Genomic DNA, 19,146 nt, shown 5'->3' with positions numbered 1-19,146 from the left:
TAGAACATAGAAAACTTCGACTTGAAGCCCACGAAACAGACGAGCGAACAAATTGCAACATGCGGCAGAAAAACCATGGGGATTTTCAGGAGGGGGGTGCAACACCGCCGCCCACCGAAATGCAATTTTAACTTATTTCAGCCATTGTCTTTTTATTTCATAAATATTTGTGTTTACGGTTAATTTTATTCGTGCGCGAAGATTGTTTTTGCGAGGTAGTTTAGAGCTTGCAGAGGCCATTTCAATTAAATCGTGATGGGAGATGGAAATATATAGATAGCCAACTTTTTTCCGATCATGTTTTCATAATTAATACGCCTTAATAATGGCCAATTTGATATGTTAATACGAGTATTGGTTTCAGCAGATAGAACTCGCATTGAGTGAGGTTTTCCCTTCCATTTCACAATTATTTCGACTTCGATTTGCATACATCGCCGGTTATCTCACAAATCAGACAATTTCCAAAGACAAACCACAGCCAGCCGACAGTCGCTCCACATCTGAACTGAACTTCACTCTCGTTTTTTTCGCTGAAAAGCATTAAATAATTGTGGATTGTTTGGGGGAGGGGGCGTCGCAGGGGCGTTGTGGGGGCTTCAACTTCTTGGGCTTCGCTCCGCAAAGCTCGGCTTTGGTTGGTATTTCATTGTAGTTTTGTTTTTGCCCCTGCTGACCGACTGGCATTCGGCTTTTTGTGGCTCGGCTCGGTTTGGGCCGCTCGGGCGTTGTCTTGTATATAAAAGCGGCTTCCTTCTTGGTTCTAGTTATCAGTTGAATCCAGCTCAACGTACAGCACACACTCGCGTCTGCAAGAAACAAAATCCCAAAAATCCAAACAATGGCATTCTTCAAAGTGAGTGAACAGGACAGCCCTGTGACAGCCAAAAGTGCCCTGTGATCCAATCGAAATAACAAACTAAATAACAAACCCCTACCCCCTGTGATCTAGTCCCTCATCTGCCTGGCCGTCCTGAGCGCCGCCTCCGCCGGAGTCCTCCACGGACATGGTGCTGGTCTCTACGCCGCCGCCCCGGCCATCTATGCCGGCCATGGTCACCACGACGAGGGAATCGATTACCATGTAAGTGGCCAAGATAACCCAAAAAGGACTAACTTTCAAAGCAGCGCAGATTATTACGAACTTAAAGAAAATCAATGTCCGTCCTACTATTTGTATCCATTTGACTCGTTTAAAACATACATTTTAAAAAATTTCCTTCTAATTGAAAATTTGCATCCCATTTCGTGAGTTTATTGCCCTTTTAAAATCAAATAACTACAAGACCATCCAGAGCTAAGCAATGCATGCATCTTGACTCATAAATATTACTTATACGACACGTAATCCTTCCCGCAAACATTACTCATACGACCTGTAAGCCCGAACAAGTTATACAGCCTACCGCCTGTTCATGCAATCATCAAATTATACTTAATATGCCCTAAAACTGACACCATCAGCCGGCACAGCCTCTCACCCACTCCTCTGTGGATGTTGGTGGCCCAGGGTCACTGTGGCATTTGCCATTTAGCCATTTTCCCACGCCAGCTCCATTAGCATGGCCAGCTGCTTCGAGTGGCGTGTGGCATGCACATAAAATTAGCACCCAATCCGAGCAGGCCCGCACTCTTCTCATGGAATCTTTACCCCAATCCGCAGGCCTACCCCAAGTACCACTACAACTACGGAGTGGCTGACTCCCACACCGGAGACGTGAAGTCGCAGCACGAGGTGCGCGATGGCGATGTCGTCAAGGGATCCTACTCCCTGGTGGAGCCCGATGGTTCGGTGCGCACCGTGGAGTACACCGCCGATGACCACAACGGCTTCAACGCCGTCGTCCACAAGACCGGCCCCACTGTGCACCACGCCGCTCCCGCTGTGGTTGCCCACGCCGCTCCCGCCGTGGTCCATGCTGCTCCAGCCTATGCCCCAGCCATTGCCCACCATGTGGCCGCCGCTCCCGCCGTGCCCTACGCCGGATCCCTGGCGCATCAGGTGCCCGCCTACGGATACGCCACCCACAACGCCCACGCGCATGTGGCCCACTACTAAGGAAGTGGAGCAGCCCGCTGGATGCACCACCTGAAGCACCACCTGCACCGCTAACACCACTCTTCTGTAATTTATTAAGCACGTTGACGACCTCACAAAACGGATGATCGATCCACTGACGAAGCCTGCCAAAATACTCAGTACCACAGTCATGTCCATCATGTCCTGCCGGGGATTCCCCGGACTTTCCCGGCAGCCTCTGTCTCCCTCACACACACACATTGCCGTCTCTGTCTCAGCTTTCGCGCAATTCTCTCTTTTGTTTGTTAACCAACCTTCTCTTTAATTGTAAATAATGAAAACATCGAGTGAGGAACAAACGCCCATCCTGCCACACGCCCACGAAGAAGAACCAACCTGAAAAGATGAAGAAAAACGAACAAAATGTAAAAAAAAATTAATAAAAAAACACATGTATTATAATAATTTTGTGTATACTATAAGTTTGAAGCTGAAACGGCTGACAATGCTATAAATACAAAATGTAGAGAATTATAAAAATTCAAAATCTCGTTTTTTACTGCACAGAAAGCTGCTGAAAACATAGATTGAATTCTTCAACAATTAATTAATTGATTAGCATTTCTGATCAGAACACATTCACTTTCAAATTGCAATTGATTCCAAGTATAGGTAATTATGGTTTCCATTAGTTATGAATGTTATGGAAATTGATGGGTAGAGCACTTCGTCGAGATCACGGCACTTGATTGACAATAATCGAACTGGCTTATTTGTGGGCGTGAGTGGAAAAGGTGAAGGTAATCATGGGCGGTTGATTATCATTGGATCCGCCAATAACCAGTTGGTGCTTATTAACTGATTATTTATCTGTAGAAGAACTATGCCATCTGTACTCTTGCAACACGTTTCATAATTAGATTCGCATCAGCATTTATAGGAAACTTGAAGCTCAAATATAAAGCAATATACCACGTTGTGTATTATGAATTTTTATTTAATATAGGTTTTTTTAAATTCCAATTTAAGGATATTTTCCCAGATGCGTTACTCGAATTCATCAAATAGGATTTTTTTTTTTATAATTTTGTAGAAAACTTTTGGGCATTGATTTCTTATACAACTTTAAGCTCAGCTTTTAAATTGTTACTTGAAGGCTTAAAAAAAAATATATAGATGATGTGTGCTTTTTGGCTGCTATATTCAAGACCTACAGTCATAGACTACTTTTAATCTAAATGAAGACAATATGAATGCTGCAAACAACTATGCCACTATAGTTCTTTTGAAGTCAATTAAATCATCACTTTATTTACTATTAAAATAATATTTCTATTATTAATAATTATAAAAATTCGTAGTTAATACCTTATAGACGGAAAGAATTTTTAATAAAAAAGGGTTTCATACTAAGCACCCCTTTGTATTTGCTAACAATGTCTAAATGTCTGAGCACATTGTATGACTCCTTTTCAATAAGATACATTTTCAATAACAAATAACAAGGTCGATTGATGCCACATGGATAACCGCAATTTTCCTATCCACTTACGCACTTTTACTTTTGTGGCCGTTGAAAGCCACCGCAGAAGGGTGCCCCCGGCGGAGTTGCCCCAATGCGGTCACAAGTTCGGAGGCATCTCTCCAGCGAAGACAATAAACAAATAAAGCATAACTTAAAACATTTAAGTCACAAGAGATGAGTGTGTGGAGGCTTCCGCATGCAACAAATCTTCGCATTTCCGTCACTTTTAACGTGCGAACAAAACGAAACAAAGCCAAATATTGATCTCTTAATGGGCACAACGTGGATTTTGGTCTAAACTCGAGACAAATGGCCAACGATCAAAACAGAGACGTCGGGAAAATGGTGCAAAAGTGCTGGGTGAGGGAAAAAGAATTTATCAGAGATCAGTGGGCAGCGAAGCGTTTAAATGTGCGCATTTTTCGAGCTCGAACAAAAACAAAAGGGTGAATATGCCATACGTGGTCTCCATTAATTCACTTGAGTCAAAAAAAAAAAATGCCGGACAGGTGCCGCCTTTGGGGGCGGATTCCCCGTCTACTTAAGGTCAAGAAGTAGGAAATGCCGGAAGGAAGTATCCGATGGCTAACTAGATCTGACTATCTGAACTCAAGACATGAAGTACCTCTCCCTTGTGCCAAAATGTGAAATCTCAATGTCGAGTGGAATGTAAACTCGCATCTGCTGCTCCAGTAACCTTTACTTAGCCAGCGGCTTCTTCATAGACAAATGACAGTTACTAAGTCTCGGCATTATGCTTCTCTATCTGTTTTTGCTCACTTCGACTAGTTGACATTCAAGACGACTGCAAACTGTCGCCAACACGTGCTCTCTATATGGCATCCATTGCAGTTATTGTATGTTGGTATCTGCTGTATGTGGCGGCAACATTAAGATACAACCTCTGAGATACAAATCTGTCGGAGCCGATACAATTTATAGATAATAAATACCCCGACTACAGGCTACTGGTTTCGAAAGATGTGCAGAGGGCTTAAAAAGTATCTTGTCGAGCGTTTTATTAGTTGCACACTGACATTTGTAACAAATTTGAATCACCTGTCAAGAATATGCCAAAAAATGATGGGGAAAATTAATGAAAAGCAATTAGTAATGTAAACACCAATAAAATCCAAGATTAGCAAAACAAAATTATTGATTAAATGCTACAAAGAATGCATATTAATCTTTATATTCCGCATATTACGTATACGCAGTGTAGCTTGACTAGTAGACCACTGTAACATGCTAAATGTCGTCTGACTGTCTGCGTAATTGAAAAACGCCATTAATTGTTGATTAATGTTGGCCAACTGAGCGGAGATAATTGAACAGAAGTAAAGTAGAAGCAGGCATAAATAATAGGAGACGGACAGCCCATCTGCCGAAGACAGCGGTGCCTAATCAGAGCTTCGACTGTCGGAGTCAATTATATAACAATGTTAACTGGATTAGTTGGGCCGTTAATTTGATGCATGGCAAACAGTCTGCAGCAAATTGGCCGCCGAGGTGCGAAATTTATGTTGGAGGAAGAGACGATGGGCTAAAAGAGCCAGAGGCAGCCATTCATTTGCATTTTATTGCCGCGAACGCGTTTGCATTTGCACGGGTCATTCTGTAACAGACTGGCCACGTTAACAATGGTCACTCAATTGGAGATGCGGCAGCTGAGGCGGAGTCACTGGACCATGGCCAACTAAGGGCGACAACAATGACAGCCTTAGCCCAAGTTGGCCGTATCACTCGAGTAACAAGTCTAAAGACGCCCACACTCCCAAGACCCTCGACTTGCAACACATTTCATTCCCCATGTTGCAAGTCAGTTGTCGAGTGCTCCATTGTCAAATTAGTCGGTGTGCAAACAAGCCCAAATTAGGTGACCAAAGTAAACCGAGTCAAAGTCATCTTACACAGCTTATGACTCGTCTCTGGATTTGGCCAAAACTGCGATCTCATGGTAATTGCATTGCCCGATTCCCCAGGCTGAGGCATTTTGGGCAGAATGATCTTTCCATTCACGAGATGAAAATGAAGGCAATGAAAAGGAAGTACGTGCCCAAGAAATCCAATTTAAGTCAATTGAATTTCCTTTAAGTGCTAAGAAAAATAGATGGCCATTTAAGAAATGGATCAGGGTCAGCGATATGGAATGAATAATATTTAATTTAAATTCACACACATTTATCCAATTAGTTCTATTTAAATTTAAACGTTTAGAATATTTCACTTCCTAATTCCAAATTCTCAGTTTCCATCCCACATAAACTTGCCCCTTGAAATGCCGCGGTTAAGAACATTTTAGCGGAATTCCTCTGTATATGAATTTTCTTTGGCTTTGTTTTTTTTCATAGGTCAAATATATTTAAGTTAATTTCCAGAAATCAGATAACAATACCCAGCCACGCACATGTGTCTGTCAAGATGTCTGCTTACTTGGCAAAAAGAACGGGTTGGAAAAACCTGCGAGTGCATATATGGAAAACCTTCGGAAAACGCCGACAATCGCTGACTGAATTTTCCCAAGTCTAGGTAGCAAAATGCTTTTTGGCGGCATGCAAATTGACTTAATCTAGTATTTAGTTTTACAAAAACCGCAGTCCAAGAGAGACAATTGTTTCCAAGCCAAAGTCGAAGGTCTGTTGGTTTTTTTTGCGCGGGTCAGCTGGAGATTACTTCTGAAGCACCCCTCGTTTAATTAGAGTCTTTAGCACGCCCCTCGCCATGGTTAATTGTGTGAAAATGAAAATGCCCAAGAAATGCCGACCTGGACATTAAACTAGCCCACATTATTAGTCGCACAAAAACCTAAGGCTTCTGCGGTCTGTACATAATTTGGATTAGTTTGTTGGCTGCCAGACAGACAGCAATTGGCACGTTCTCGTCTTTTCTCAAGGGTGTGCAACTGCCACAAATTGAAGATTGAAAATCTGTTTCAATCTGCTTTTGTTGGGACACAAATTAGCTGAAAAGATGGGAGCGTTTTGCATGTTACTTCAGTAAAACCGCCAAATTAGATGGTATTCTCTTTACAAACTTGGATGTTCATTAATATTTGTGTCCTATTTTATACAGATATGAGTTGGGAACTATTGCCAACTTTCTGTCGCTGGTTCAATATATATTGGCATAAGCAAAGGTCAGATTCACAGCAGCTAAGGAAAAGCGTTTATTTGGCATCATAAATTGTCCTGCTCCAAAGACTTTTGCTGTCATTTCAGCCCAGATTGGAAGCCAGCTTTGAAGTCTAGTTTAATGCGCTTGACCTTCAAGTTGCAGTTAGCCGACAAAAGACAAAAGACCAAAGCGGGTGCAGTGGCCATAGTGTCTGTTACTATAGCTAGTACTAGTGACTAGTCCTAACCACTGTCATTGTAGTAGATCACTGAGAATTTCGCATGTGCCGAATAACTAGGGCCTTATTGTGCTGCAATTGCAACTTGACCCGATTTGTGTTTGATTTACATTTTGTCGGTTCTTGGCAGCGATTTATTTCGATTTCGCTCTAGGTTTTGGCATTAAGTTGTTAGTTAAATTGGCCACAATCATTTCTTGCAGAAATCAAGGAAATTAATGATTAACTCCAATGATTAATCTCGCATAATTCTGGGCTGAAAAGAAGTGATTGTTCCAGATGACTTCATTGACAATCGCTGGGGGATTGGCAACGGATTTGAGAAATGTGTCGCAGATCAGCCAACAAAACCCAAGACAACGCCATCCCATTCAGCGGATTCGCTGGATTCGTTAGATTCAGTGGAACCCGGCTGCGTTTGGCAACATCCCATGGATCCGTGCTGCAACTTCATTCACATGGCCGGGCATCTACTTGCCACTTTGAGACGCCCGGCGAAGAGTGGCTCACCAGACTGGATCACCGATCACCATTCGCCACAGCCGAGTGACTGAGAAACCAAGAGTCTTGGCATTGTGCCTGCTCTCTGCCGACGTCTCTGCCGGCGACTCTGCCGGCGTCTGCTGAGCTGCTCGCGACTTTCGCACATTTCGCGCTTATTTAATGGAAACTTGCTTTTAGAATCGCCACAGTATTCCGGGCATCTTGGTGGTGTTTGTATCTAGTGCCGTTGAAATACTCCAAGTAAATCTCCTGAAAAAATCAAAATATCCCCAACTCAGTGCGGTGTTTTCTAACGGATTCGATCTGTTTTGTGTTTATTTCTAGCAATTATTTTTCTCGTTTCAAACGCATTTGAAGCTATAAATATAAAATCCAAGTACAAAATGGCAAACTTCGTGTGCTTCCTTATCCTTTCGTTGGCTCTCTTCGCCAGTGTTGCTGTGGCGCGACCGGGATATGCCCTGGATTACTATGTGAGTTTTGAAATGTGATATGAACTTAAAGAACTTATTTTCGTTGTAAAAACCATAAAAGAGTGCTTAAATGGGTTCATAAAATTTAAAAAACCTTTTGTTTCTAAAGTAAAGTAATCATATAAAATCGTCTATTTCAAAGACACCTTTGCTTTCGCCTCATTGATATAGTGAGACTAAAAATGTTTAATCTAAATCCCTATACTTTATATTCCTCAAACAGGATCATCCAAAATATGCCTTTAACTACGGAGTGGCTGACCACAGCACAGGAGATGTGAAGTCACAGCACGAGACGCGAGATGGAGATGTGGTCAAGGGTAAGTGACCAAAGGATGATCCACAGACGGGGCATTTCTATATTTCTATCCACAGGTCAGTACTCTCTGGTTGAGCCCGATGGCTCCATTCGCACTGTGGACTACACGGCGGATTCCATTCACGGCTTCAATGCCGTGGTGACCAAGTCGGGACCAACTGTGCACGCCCAGGCGGTGGTGGCCAGTCCCATTGTGGCCCACAAACCCGTCCTGACCCACTACGAGCCGCAGGTGGTGAAGCACGTGGCTCCAGTGGCCCACGCTCCTCTGGTGGTGGCCTCCCCGGCGCCTTATGGTGAGTGAAGAATAACTTTTGGGACAGGATATAGACTAAAGACTTTAGAGAACGGATTAGCAGCACCTTTATAGTTGGCCTTCACCTCTGGTGGCACCTCTTCTTTTTCCCCCCACTCCTCCATTGTCATCTTTCTTGGGGTTCCGCCCACCCATCTCCACGTGTTCTCTGCTCGCTTTTTCAGGCATGAACACATATCGCATGCTAAAGCTGTTCAGGCGGCATGCCAACTATCTGAACAATCAGTATCGCAAATTGCGCCCAGACGAAGACGACTATGGCCATGATGGTGATGATGATCTTGGTTTTGACGCTGATTACTATGCAGCCTACTGAACGTTCTGAACTGTCTGAATAAGTTACCATAATTCCATTGTAATCTCATCTCATTTCTAGCTTGGGTGGCAGTTGCATTGGCAATTTCATTCAATAAATTGCAATTAGTCTCACATACGTGGCCAGTCAAGCAGCTAAGCTGAATCATGGGCTGTAAAACTGGGCTGGAAATGTGTAACATCATATGGTTGACTAATCCGCCGACACGCCTCCTTAGTGGGTTACCTCACTCTGTTCCGATCGGAGCCAAAGATCTAGCTTTGTTTATGCACTTTCCGTCTCGAATTTCCCACACAGATTATGTCAGGTGCATCATCTTCCAAAAAAAACAACAACAAAAAACAAAAATAACAACAGCCACCGCAGCATATTTTTCACGAAAATTGCCGTTTCTTCTTTGGCCATTTCCCTTCTCCCTTTGCTTCCCAAGACTTTAGCATAATTTTCTCAATGTCGCAACGCTTTGGGCCTGGGAAATGAATACATGGTTGGATACTCATGTGAAAATTCATAATTGTTGTGGGTGCTGCGGTGCAGTTTTAATTGAGAATTATCAGCAAAACGCACAGCAAAAGAAATCAGCAGCCAAAACAAAAGACTTGGGCAACGAACTTGCTTGCATACAAAACGGCGACAAACATAAAATGAAGAAAAACAGGCACAGAAAACGAAGCAAAACAAAACGAAAACAACACCTGTGACCAATTGACTGACAAATTCGTGCACAAATAAATTATTTGCAAGGGGCCAAAGAAATGGCCATAGAAAATGCCTTGGTCAGCATTGAATTGTTAGCGTATTTATTTTGGCCAGTTGAGCTACTTGCCAACAATGGCGAATCGTTAACAGCTGTTACCGCAGTTTAGTTTTTTTGTCGGTCATTATTACAACAGAGCGAAATAAATTTAAGTCAGTTTGCCCCTCGCAAAAGCTAAACTCTCCATATTTATTCGATCTTCAAGTGGCCAAGCACTATGCTCCTGCGGCAGCTGCACCCATCCACTACGACTACGATGATGGCTACTACAACCAGGGCCAGCAGTACGAGTACATCCCCCAGTACGACCAGTACAGCCACTATGCGAGTCCCTATGCGGGCCACTACTAGGTCGGACTCCGAGCTCCCAGTGGATGCACTTCTTAGTTACTTAAGCCCGCTTAGCTGTACGCCTCCACCTGGAACTTCATTGGATTCTCTCAGTGTAGCTTGCGAAGGAATTCTGAGATCTACGCTGCGCGGTCGAACAAAAGGGAAACATCAAGGTTAATCTTACTTAAGTTATGCAACAAATTTGTAAAATAAAGAATCGAAATAAATTTTAAGTGGAAGAACAAAAGTATAGATCGTTTTCTTTGGTTTATGAGATGTCTTAGACAAATTAAAAAATATTTTATATCCAATTCCTGAAAACAATTCATTTTTTTACTGTTAACTATAATTAATTTCTTAAAAAAATTTTGGATAATAAAATTAAGAGATATTTTTTGTATTAGAACTCATTGTTGTTCTGTCCTCTTTTGTAATGAGCAGATGACTTACAATAATCAATATGCATCTACCATATTCCGCCTTCCATGTGGGCCTTACAATTTGGACTTTGCAAACCATTTATTCAGTTTGCTCTACCCATTTAGGAAGCTGCAATCGATGTGTCTCATGGCCAATTGAACGCTCCAAAAGCTTTGCATTTCATTATCGCAAATATATTGCCTTTCAATATTCGGAGTGGTCCGCTTCCGTTTAGGTTTCCTTCCCTCCAGACAAAAACAAGATTTTCACGGTCTGCAAATTTTTAAGTCCAACTTACATAAGTCGTTTTTTGGTCCCATTTTCTTTGTTTGTTTAGATGGCCCATTTCGCTGATTTAATTGGGGGCCTAAAAACTTGTCTTCCGGTGACTTTGGCTGACCCGCCGAACGGTCAAAGCGAAAAAAGCTGAATATGATAAGAAAGAGCTTTTATTTTACTTAAAGCTGGGCTTGAAGAAAAACTTTAACTCATGGGTTGGAAATTCACTAAGCTTGTTCTGCCAAAGACACGATTTTCTCTGCATACTTGTGGGGCTGCGTTTTGCAAGCTAAAAAAGTTTAATCCACTTTTGCATGCTGAACGAAATGTTATCCACTTCAGTCATAAATGCCGTTAAAAAGCAGTTTTATGTCATTTTGTATTTGATTTTCTATTAGTCAGCTATGAACACACGTTTTGTAACACCGCAACGTATACTTAATATATCAGCGAAACATCACAGACGACTAACTGCATATCCCAGCTCCGATCTTGATAGCTGGTAATCTGCGTACACGGTACAACATAGAATTAGCCAATCGTTTAATTAACAAATAAATTGAATTCGGATTCGATCTTAATAACTGCTAATGGTTCTGGCGACTAGCAATCGCCCCGCACCGCCGCACCACCGGACAGCTGACCAGCACCACGCAGTGGATTTTTCTAATATTTTTCCATCTCTTGCCACCGGCAATTACACAACGGATGTGGATACCTCGGCGAGTCAGCTGGAAGCGTCTTCTTAGCGTCGTGTTTGTGGCCCAAGGTTACGGGGCAAGAACTGGTATCGGCAAATATTTCTCGGTCCGAGTTGCTTTGCATAAAGCGCAGATTAGCCCGCTCAATAAATGCGAATGCGAGATCCAAGCCGGCTAAGTTATGGGCTGCATTTGCACCTCACAAAGTATTAATATAATTTGTAGCAGTGTGATTGCATCAGAGTGCAGCGCTCGGCGGAGCTTGCCCAATCCGAAATCATTTGGGCGCATTAGGATTGAATTAAAATTGCTGGGATTGTGCGGGCTCCAATGAAAGTGACAATTAACAAACCAAAACTGAAGCTGTTAAATAAAAATTGTTATTGCCCGACAGGCCGTCGTCGCCTGAATTTCCTCGAGAGGTCTGAGGCCCCAGAGCAAAAGTCTGAACCCAACCCGGGCCGAGACGTCAAACCTCAATTATAGCCAAAAAGCCAACGCCAGCAGCAGGCTGGCCGACTCCTATATATAAAACATATGGCCATTTATATATGGTACTACTGGTATATATATATATATAAGTGCCGGCACATAGGTTGCCAAAGTGGACAATTTAATGTGGCTGTCATGTTAAATGCCAAGCCAATAATTTAAGCCTCATTTTTCGTGGCTAAGAAATGCTTCAGCTGGGTGGCAAACCGTTCAAAGGAAATGGTGCTCTTACAAATAAATTCCGAATAAGAATCAAGTAATATGGGGCATAAAACAATGAAATGGCATGCGGTTTAGTATAGCAACCACACACCTAACACTTTGTTCGTAGTATAAAATAATGAGGAAGAACATTAGTCTGCAGAATAATTTACTTTCAAGTCAATTTAAATCTATAAAGCTGTTCACTTAAAAGCAGACCCATTAAAAATAAGGAAGAAGTACAAAAAGCCATAAACCTAGTTTCCAATTTTAATATTCTGCTGAACATAATAAATCTTGCGAGCAAAGTCCAATTGCATTTCATTAACAGCCAATTTAAAATAATCGACCATGATTACTTCCGTCTGGTGGCCAAACAAACTAACTTATTAATTGAGCCCGACCACGTGCCCAACTCCCAGTTGATCGGCATCGATCGGACTTAGTTCACTCGAAGCGATTTGTGAAACCACAAATAAATCTATTTTGCAAACCCTCTTGAACCCCGTTTTGCAAACCGCAAATAATGTTTTCAATAAACAATGTGTTTTTGCTATGAGCCAGCTCAAATTGAGCCATAAAAGTCTGCCGAGAGGTGAGCATCCGAAACCGGCTAAACCGAGAGCTCTTTGGCATCTATTATTGACGTTGGAGGCTGTTTAGCGGCTGTTGCCTGAATAGTTGCCAAATTCAGCATTCAGGCATTACAAAACACCCAAGTAAGATGTAATAGCCAAACTACTTGTTTCTCGCTGCTGATTCTATTGATGCCCAGATGCGACCATGTTGGCCATAAAGATGCAAAGCCACACGACCCTTCCAAAGTGATTGTTGTCGCTGGGACACGTTTTTAGTGTGCTTTTCGAAAAATATTGCAAAATGAGTTACAAGCACGTGTGGTGTGCCAGTGTGTGTGTCATTGACTGATGGAGCAGCAAATCAGAACATTTGGGTTACAGGGTAGAGCTGGTAGTAATCCATGGTGACAAGCCATTTGCATATATATATGCAAATTGCTTATGGTAAAATAAGTACTAAATATATGGGTTAATGCGCTACATCATATATAAGATTCGAACTTAACCATCTAAGTTCTTAAAATCACTCTGGACCTGGTATACCCACAATACCCATTACTTACAACCCAGTTGAGGCAGCTCCATTTGATGCGTCACTTTTACTATCAGCACTGCAAAATCTTCGCTCCGCTCGCAAAACCGAAAAGTAACCAGCCGCCGAGTAATAATACAGAATGAAGGCGCACATCGTTTGTCGATTTTTCAGTCTGAGTCTGGGATATACGTATAGACGGGGATATGGCGGGGCTATGGTTATTATGGCTGTGGATTTACGAATTTTGCAAGGCTGCCGATCGCTGATGCAGTTTTGCAGATTGTTTTTGTGTTTTGTGCGATGTTTGAAACTAATTTGCGGTTGCAAGCCCGTTTTGTGTGTGCTCAAAGTGCGGCATCATGCCCTTTTGTCTGCTAGGTGAATCGTTATTGAATTGGATTCAGGGAACTGCTCGCAAAAGTTAATTAAATCACACAGTGGAAGAATTGCGGCCACCAGACTTATGGATATAGACACAGATTTAGTTGTGCACACACGGAGGGGCATATAATTATGGGGCACCACGATGTTCGTGCGCAGGAGAATCCGAGGCACAGCGTTGACAATCTAAAATCCCAGACACATCTCACCTCATCTGCCGGCTGTCGTAAATAAACCCAAGAGCTCTCCGCTCCAAACACTTCAGAGCAAGTGTGGCAGCCCAGCAAAGTGGTTCAGTTTTCAAGTGTTTGCCATTGATATTACGGCCCACACATAGCAACTACGAACTGGCAGTTGCCACCAGCAACTTGCGTCTTGCAAGTGAAAACAAAAAACAGCAAAAGTAAGTGGCCCTCTGTGGAAGGAAGTCGTTTGATTATTTTTTGGGTGGACCTCCTTAATTTCGGGACTTTCATTTCTCAAACATTCGGCCAAAAGATGAAAAATCTTATTAAAACAAGCCCAGAAATCGCTAGCAATTACTCATAGTTTTTCAATTTGCATAAGGCAAGGTTCAATAACATAAATTGCCAGCCATCAATATCGCTATTCAGATTCGCTTTTCACGTTTGGCTCAGTTTTCAGTTAACTCGGTAGTAGCATTTCCCCTTCGAATGGCCAAGGAAACTGAGACTTTCATATGCACAATTTCGGATCTCCGTGAACTTAACTTTGCGTCCTGATTTTTTGGGCAACTTGGCCGTTTTCCGCAATTGTCACATGCAATTGTCATTGCCATTGCTTGCGGCTCTGTTTTTCGATTACTTTTTTTGATTCGGGATTTATATTCGCCCGCTGCCCATTTGGAGCACATTATGTAAATTCGGTGCATTTAAAACGGGTTTCAGTTTTGTTGCTCAGTTGCTCGCAACATTTCTGCGATTCGTATCGCATCTGAGTGCTTTTCGGCCCGCTTTTTAGCCGTCCTAGCCATGCATTTTAATTGGGAAGTGCAGCAACACGACTCCCGGCCAGGAAAGGCCATAAAAGGCCTGTGTTTTTGCGGCTTGGGAATGGGAATGCCTCTGGTATGGGTATCCCAGTCCGAATCCGTGAGGGGAGAGGGGAAGAAAGGCTCAGCCAAGTGTGCTCACGACTGCGGCCTTGAAAGCGGTCTTCTTCTGTACCCATGACATTATGCAATCCCGCCGCTCTCGCTCTCGATTCCGATCTCCACTTCGTAGAAGGGGAAGTGAGTGAACCAGGCCGAACCGCCGAATGTGGCCAACAACCCGGGATGGCGGCTCAAATTGCGGAAGATGAAAAGCCAGATTATGACCGTAGTTGTAGTAGAATGTTCGTAGAATGTCGACTGGGCTAATGTTTCCCCTAAACGGAAACATGACAAACCGCCAAGATTATAAAAGTTTGTCAAGATGTTAAGCAAATGATTAAATCTGAATTAATTATTTGCTGCAAACCTTACAATACAAGATGTTCCAAATTGCTAAAATCATAATCGTATATTTTTATATTTGTTATAATACTCATACATTTGGCTTAATTTATTGCGGAAATTATGATGGCAAAGGCGAAATTACTTGCTAGTTAAAGTTTTTAGATCATGTTACTTTTTCTGCAAATGATTCGTATTAAGTTAATAGTGTTAGCTCAATGAAATGGATGATTTCTTCTACAGGCCTTCCAACTGAACCCCTTTCTAAATTAGGCAACATTTGACGACTTTTTATTGGCGTTTTCAACTGCTTTCTCCCATCATTCACGCCCCTTTGTACATTTCCCCAGCCAACGAGGATGCCATTTCATCTTTCCCCCTTGGCAATTAAACGAAGTTCGCAATAAGCTCCACCATTTGAAACCCAACGGCAGCTCGGCGCAGCATTGGCGACGACATTGGCTACGATTGCTACAAAGATAGCAACAAATAGCATTGGCTAAGGTTATATATCTGGGCACGACGAGTGGGGACACAGATATAGCCTCCGATCTCGAGTGTCGGCGGATAGCGTTGAGCAATGTTATGTGCGGCTGGCACCCGCATAACTGATGTCGTAGCTGGAAATGGTCAGGAGAGGGGATCCCAATGGGGCCCAGGGGTCCAAGGGGTCCACTCGGTGGCAGTTCATTATGTAAACAAAGCAAGGAAAACAAGAAATCTGGCTACAAATCAATAGAAAACGCAAGTGTTTTTATTTTTTCGCATCAGCCAGGCACGGCTCGGCTTCCGACCGACTGACAAACCGACTGACTGACCGAGTGCGGCTGTCTGCGTCTGTGGCGGTGCCTCTGGATCTGGATCCCCATGTGGATCTGGAGCCGTGGATGTGTCGCTCGATCTGGAATTGGACCGGGCCGTCCCGTACCCCAAGTCGTTCCAGATATGAATAAACATTCGCCGCATGCTTGTCGGGCCTAATGGAGCGCGTCCAGGAGGCTGTTCGATTAAAGAAATGGAAACGAAAATGCTTTGTCGTCCGATATTTCTCTTTCGCCATTTCGTTTCCATTTTATTACATTGCAATTAGCCAGTCAAAAGAAACAAGTTGTCCTGGTCCAGCCTGTTTATATCTTTGGGCCAGAGCTCTGGAATTTTCCCCAGTGCATTTGGCATTTCCAAGGCGGAGATGGGCCGGCAAAACGTGCCCTAACTCACCGTAGATTATCGGTTCGATTCTCTGAATTATGGAAGTCAGCCACCCAGCCGACCCCGGAATTAACGACAGTTTGGACGGGCCCAGCTTGGGCGCCAAGATTCGTGGCCCAGAGGGATCCAGCATCCCACCATCCAGCCAGATCAATCTAGTTAGCTTCGTTTGCGCAATCCAACGGGGCGTATGCGTACTGCAGCCCATGGCCAATCAAAAGTTGGTGCAGCGGTCTAATTAGACAATTTCTTTATTACCAACGGAAGATCTGAGACTGCACAGAAAATATATTTTAAGAAATAATAATAAAGAAGAAAGGGGAATATTTAATTAAGTGATGAAGTTTAAATCATAAAAAATACTTAGTTTACACGACTTATATCAAATCATATTTGCATAATTCATGTTTTCAAATACTACTTTTTTTAGAATCTATTTTTTACTAATATTGTAAGAAAACTAAAAACATTATTCTTTGGGTATCATTTTTTTGCCGGTGATTGGCGGCTCGTCTTGGCAGCCTTTCACAAAGACCCCGGGGCAATTACAGCTGTAACCAATCAAAAGGGCATTGGTTTTTATGAACTGAGCATCTGAGTAGGAAGACCAGGAACAAAACTGGGCAGAGGCGATGGCGATGCCGTCACCTGCTGTTCAAATCTTTGCATTGCCAGCGAAACGTGCCTCAAACAGCCAAAAAGGAGAATTAGTTAGCCATCATGATGCAAGAGAAAGAAAGTTGCCACTCGCGGCTCATAAACGGCAATCTCCTCGAAGACAAAGCCAAGCCCATGGATCGGGGTGTTGGGGCACAATAAGGGTCCAGGTGCCTGCTCTGGGTCAGAGCAATCCAATCGGGCGGCCAGTCACGTTAGGGCATGTTAGCCAACCGTCGGAGATCGCAAAGATCCATAATGTGCATATTGCCATGGGTTAGGGGCCTTTGTCTTTATCGACTGCTCGCTTTTTGACACTAAATTGCCTTGACTAAGTCTCTTGCCCCTAACGAAGTGTGAAAGATGCTGGTCTTTGATTCGCTTTGATTGCCCAACTTGTGGCATGCACCACCAGTCCGCCAGTCCACCAATCCACCAGTCCACCGGTCCACCGTCCAATACACACCAGCGTTTTTGGCTGCTGTGCACCGTGAAGATGTAGTTAACAACGTGACTATGTAATCAGCATCGCTCCAGCCGCTAGGAAGTGGCTGCTCCGAGCTTTCAACTGCTGCCGTAACAGCAAAGTGCAAATGATTTTCACCCCGACCACTCCTCCGGGGCCAATCTCCGGTCAGCACTGGGCGCCCACTCTTCTCTGCCACTTCGTTATGTTTCTAATCAAATTAATTTCGGCAGCAGCTCCTGCCCACGTGTCCGGTCAGCATGGCATATGGATGGGGATTCGGCTTCGTGGTCCTCTGTCTGCTGCATATTGCGCATACGCAGCGTGGTCCGGCTGGGCACATCGAGTTTTACAGCGATTACGGCAGAAATCATGACGAGGAAAGGGTGAGTCTGGCATCTGTTTCACAACAACACGAGTTGTGTTTAATAAAAGCTTTATAATGATAAAATAACACAGTAATATAAATACATAATGCTCCTTATTTGATTTATTGAATAAGCTCAAAATGAATATCTAAGAAATCCACAACTGATATGCACCTTTTCAGTCTACTTGTTTTATTTGCACATTCAACCGATTTATTTATTACCTTGTGTGTTTATCTACCAACTCATCCGACCTGATAAATATAATAATTAGCACTGCAAACATTGTTTCTCTGTATAACAAATATCGTTTACTGTAATGACACAACCTTAAATGGACACAGATTGGAGAATAACATAGCATCTGTCTTATTTTCAGCTCCACTACGCGCATCAATACCACATCTCCGACGCGGCCAGTCGGGTGCACATCCTGCATCGAGAGCAGCGCCATGGCGACTACGTCTCCGGGTCGTACTCCCACCTGGAGCCCAGTGGACACATTCGCACTGTGCACTACGAGGTGCGAGGAGCCAACCGGGGATTCAAGGCCGTGGTTGAGCAACGAACCGGGAACAGTCGGGTGCACCAGGCGCTGGAATTCCGGAGCAGGCAACCGATCCGGGCTCTGGCAATAGCCGAGCCTGTGGCATTTGTGATTTAAGGCGTCCAGCGGCGTGAAACCGGCCCGTTGAAGCAAAAAAGCGACAAGCGAATTATTTGTCTTGTTTTACGCAGCCGTAAATTGTAAAATGTTTAACTGTCTTTCAATGACTTCGCTGACTTGTTAAGTGAATTTCTTATTTGAAATTTAAATTGATTTCGGGAGGGGACCATAAAATGTAAACGAACAATTTCATTAGACTTAAATTTTAAATATTTTGGCGCTATAATTCAAGCCAAGTGGCATGAATGAATAAAATTATTTCCCTTTTGTTTTCGGAGACACACAAACAACTAGATGCAAACGGATTCTGCCTATTATCTTTCAGCTGCTTTTGTTCAAAGAAATTTATGGCTACCCTTAGCATCCCCATTATCTGCAAACCAATCTTGAGGTCTTTTAGCTTGAGTAATTGTTTGAGCCAAAGGGAAAAACGGTATTAAATTAAACACTTAGAGAATCAGCTACTACCGATATTAGCTCACTCTTCAAGCAGCCAAATATGAATTTCATGCTTAATTATAATAAATTAACCGTCTCTACATATGGTTGACTAAACCCGTCGACAAGCTGAAACTGGGTTAACGACACCTATACAAAGTCGGGAGCCGGGCATAAATCAAATATTTTTGGCGGCAGCAGAAGAATGATTGTGTTTTTGTTAGCATTTCGAGCTAATTATATTGTTTCCATTGCTGTCGCTGACGTTCCGTGGTCAGGGTCTTAAGACGCCGCTCTGTGATCACTGATCAGCTTAAATGATGGCCCAGAAGCCGCCGTCGTTCAACGACACCGCTAATTGCAACGGCTAATTGCCGTATGTT

The 19,146-nt window shown here is 43.2% G+C and overlaps 3 protein-coding genes across 4 annotated transcripts; all 3 read left to right on the top strand.

Moving 5' to 3' along the window:
* Window positions 1-766: 766 nt before the first annotated feature.
* LOC6610412 (cuticle protein 7) lies at window positions 767-2,456 on the top strand. The gene is made up of 3 exons (XM_002034958.2): window positions 767-856; window positions 953-1,084; window positions 1,664-2,456. Exons 1-3 carry the CDS (start codon window positions 842-844, stop codon window positions 2,057-2,059), a joined length of 543 nt encoding a protein of 180 aa, XP_002034994.1. The 5' UTR covers window positions 767-841; the 3' UTR covers window positions 2,060-2,456.
* A 5,127-nt stretch (window positions 2,457-7,583) lies between these two features.
* Window positions 7,584-10,162, top strand: LOC6610411 (larval cuticle protein A2B). The gene is made up of 5 exons (XM_032718905.1): window positions 7,584-7,641; window positions 7,726-7,874; window positions 8,098-8,194; window positions 8,250-8,489; window positions 9,788-10,162. Exons 2-5 carry the CDS (start codon window positions 7,785-7,787, stop codon window positions 9,931-9,933), a joined length of 573 nt encoding a protein of 190 aa, XP_032574796.1. The 5' UTR covers window positions 7,584-7,641; window positions 7,726-7,784; the 3' UTR covers window positions 9,934-10,162.
* A 3,624-nt stretch (window positions 10,163-13,786) lies between these two features.
* On the top strand, window positions 13,787-18,695 carry LOC6610410 (cuticle protein 7). 2 transcript variants are annotated; one of them, XM_002034956.2, is made up of 3 exons: window positions 13,787-13,905; window positions 17,527-17,676; window positions 18,038-18,695. In XM_002034956.2, exons 2-3 carry the CDS (start codon window positions 17,551-17,553, stop codon window positions 18,320-18,322), a joined length of 411 nt encoding a protein of 136 aa, XP_002034992.1. In that variant the 5' UTR covers window positions 13,787-13,905; window positions 17,527-17,550; the 3' UTR covers window positions 18,323-18,695. The 2 variants fall into 2 exon arrangements, with proteins under 2 accessions (XP_002034992.1, XP_032574547.1); XM_032718656.1 differs by having other exon boundaries at window positions 17,524-17,676.
* Window positions 18,696-19,146: the final 451 nt, after the last annotated feature.

This window comes from Drosophila sechellia, chromosome 3L (genome assembly GCF_004382195.2).
Source record: "Drosophila sechellia strain sech25 chromosome 3L, ASM438219v1, whole genome shotgun sequence".
NCBI lineage: Eukaryota > Metazoa > Arthropoda > Insecta > Diptera > Drosophilidae > Drosophila > Drosophila sechellia.
The sequence above is the reverse complement of the archived record's forward strand: the minus strand, read 5'-3'. Positions and strand labels throughout refer to the sequence as shown.

Coding starts and splice junctions, on each gene's coding strand:
- LOC6610411 (XM_032718905.1), top strand. CDS start 7,785: ATGGCAAACTTCGTGTGCTTCCTTATCCTTTCGTTGGCTCTCTTCGCC. Junction 8,195..8,249: donor AGATGGAGATGTGGTCAAGG/GTAAGTGACCAA, acceptor TTCTATCCACAG/GTCAGTACTCTCTGGTTGAG. Junction 8,490..9,787: donor GGCCTCCCCGGCGCCTTATG/GTGAGTGAAGAA, acceptor TCGATCTTCAAG/TGGCCAAGCACTATGCTCCT.
- LOC6610412 (XM_002034958.2), top strand. Junction 1,085..1,663: donor ACGAGGGAATCGATTACCAT/GTAAGTGGCCAA, acceptor CCCAATCCGCAG/GCCTACCCCAAGTACCACTA.
- LOC6610410 (XM_002034956.2), top strand. CDS start 17,551: ATGGCATATGGATGGGGATTCGGCTTCGTGGTCCTCTGTCTGCTGCAT. Junction 17,677..18,037: donor GAAATCATGACGAGGAAAGG/GTGAGTCTGGCA, acceptor TCTTATTTTCAG/CTCCACTACGCGCATCAATA.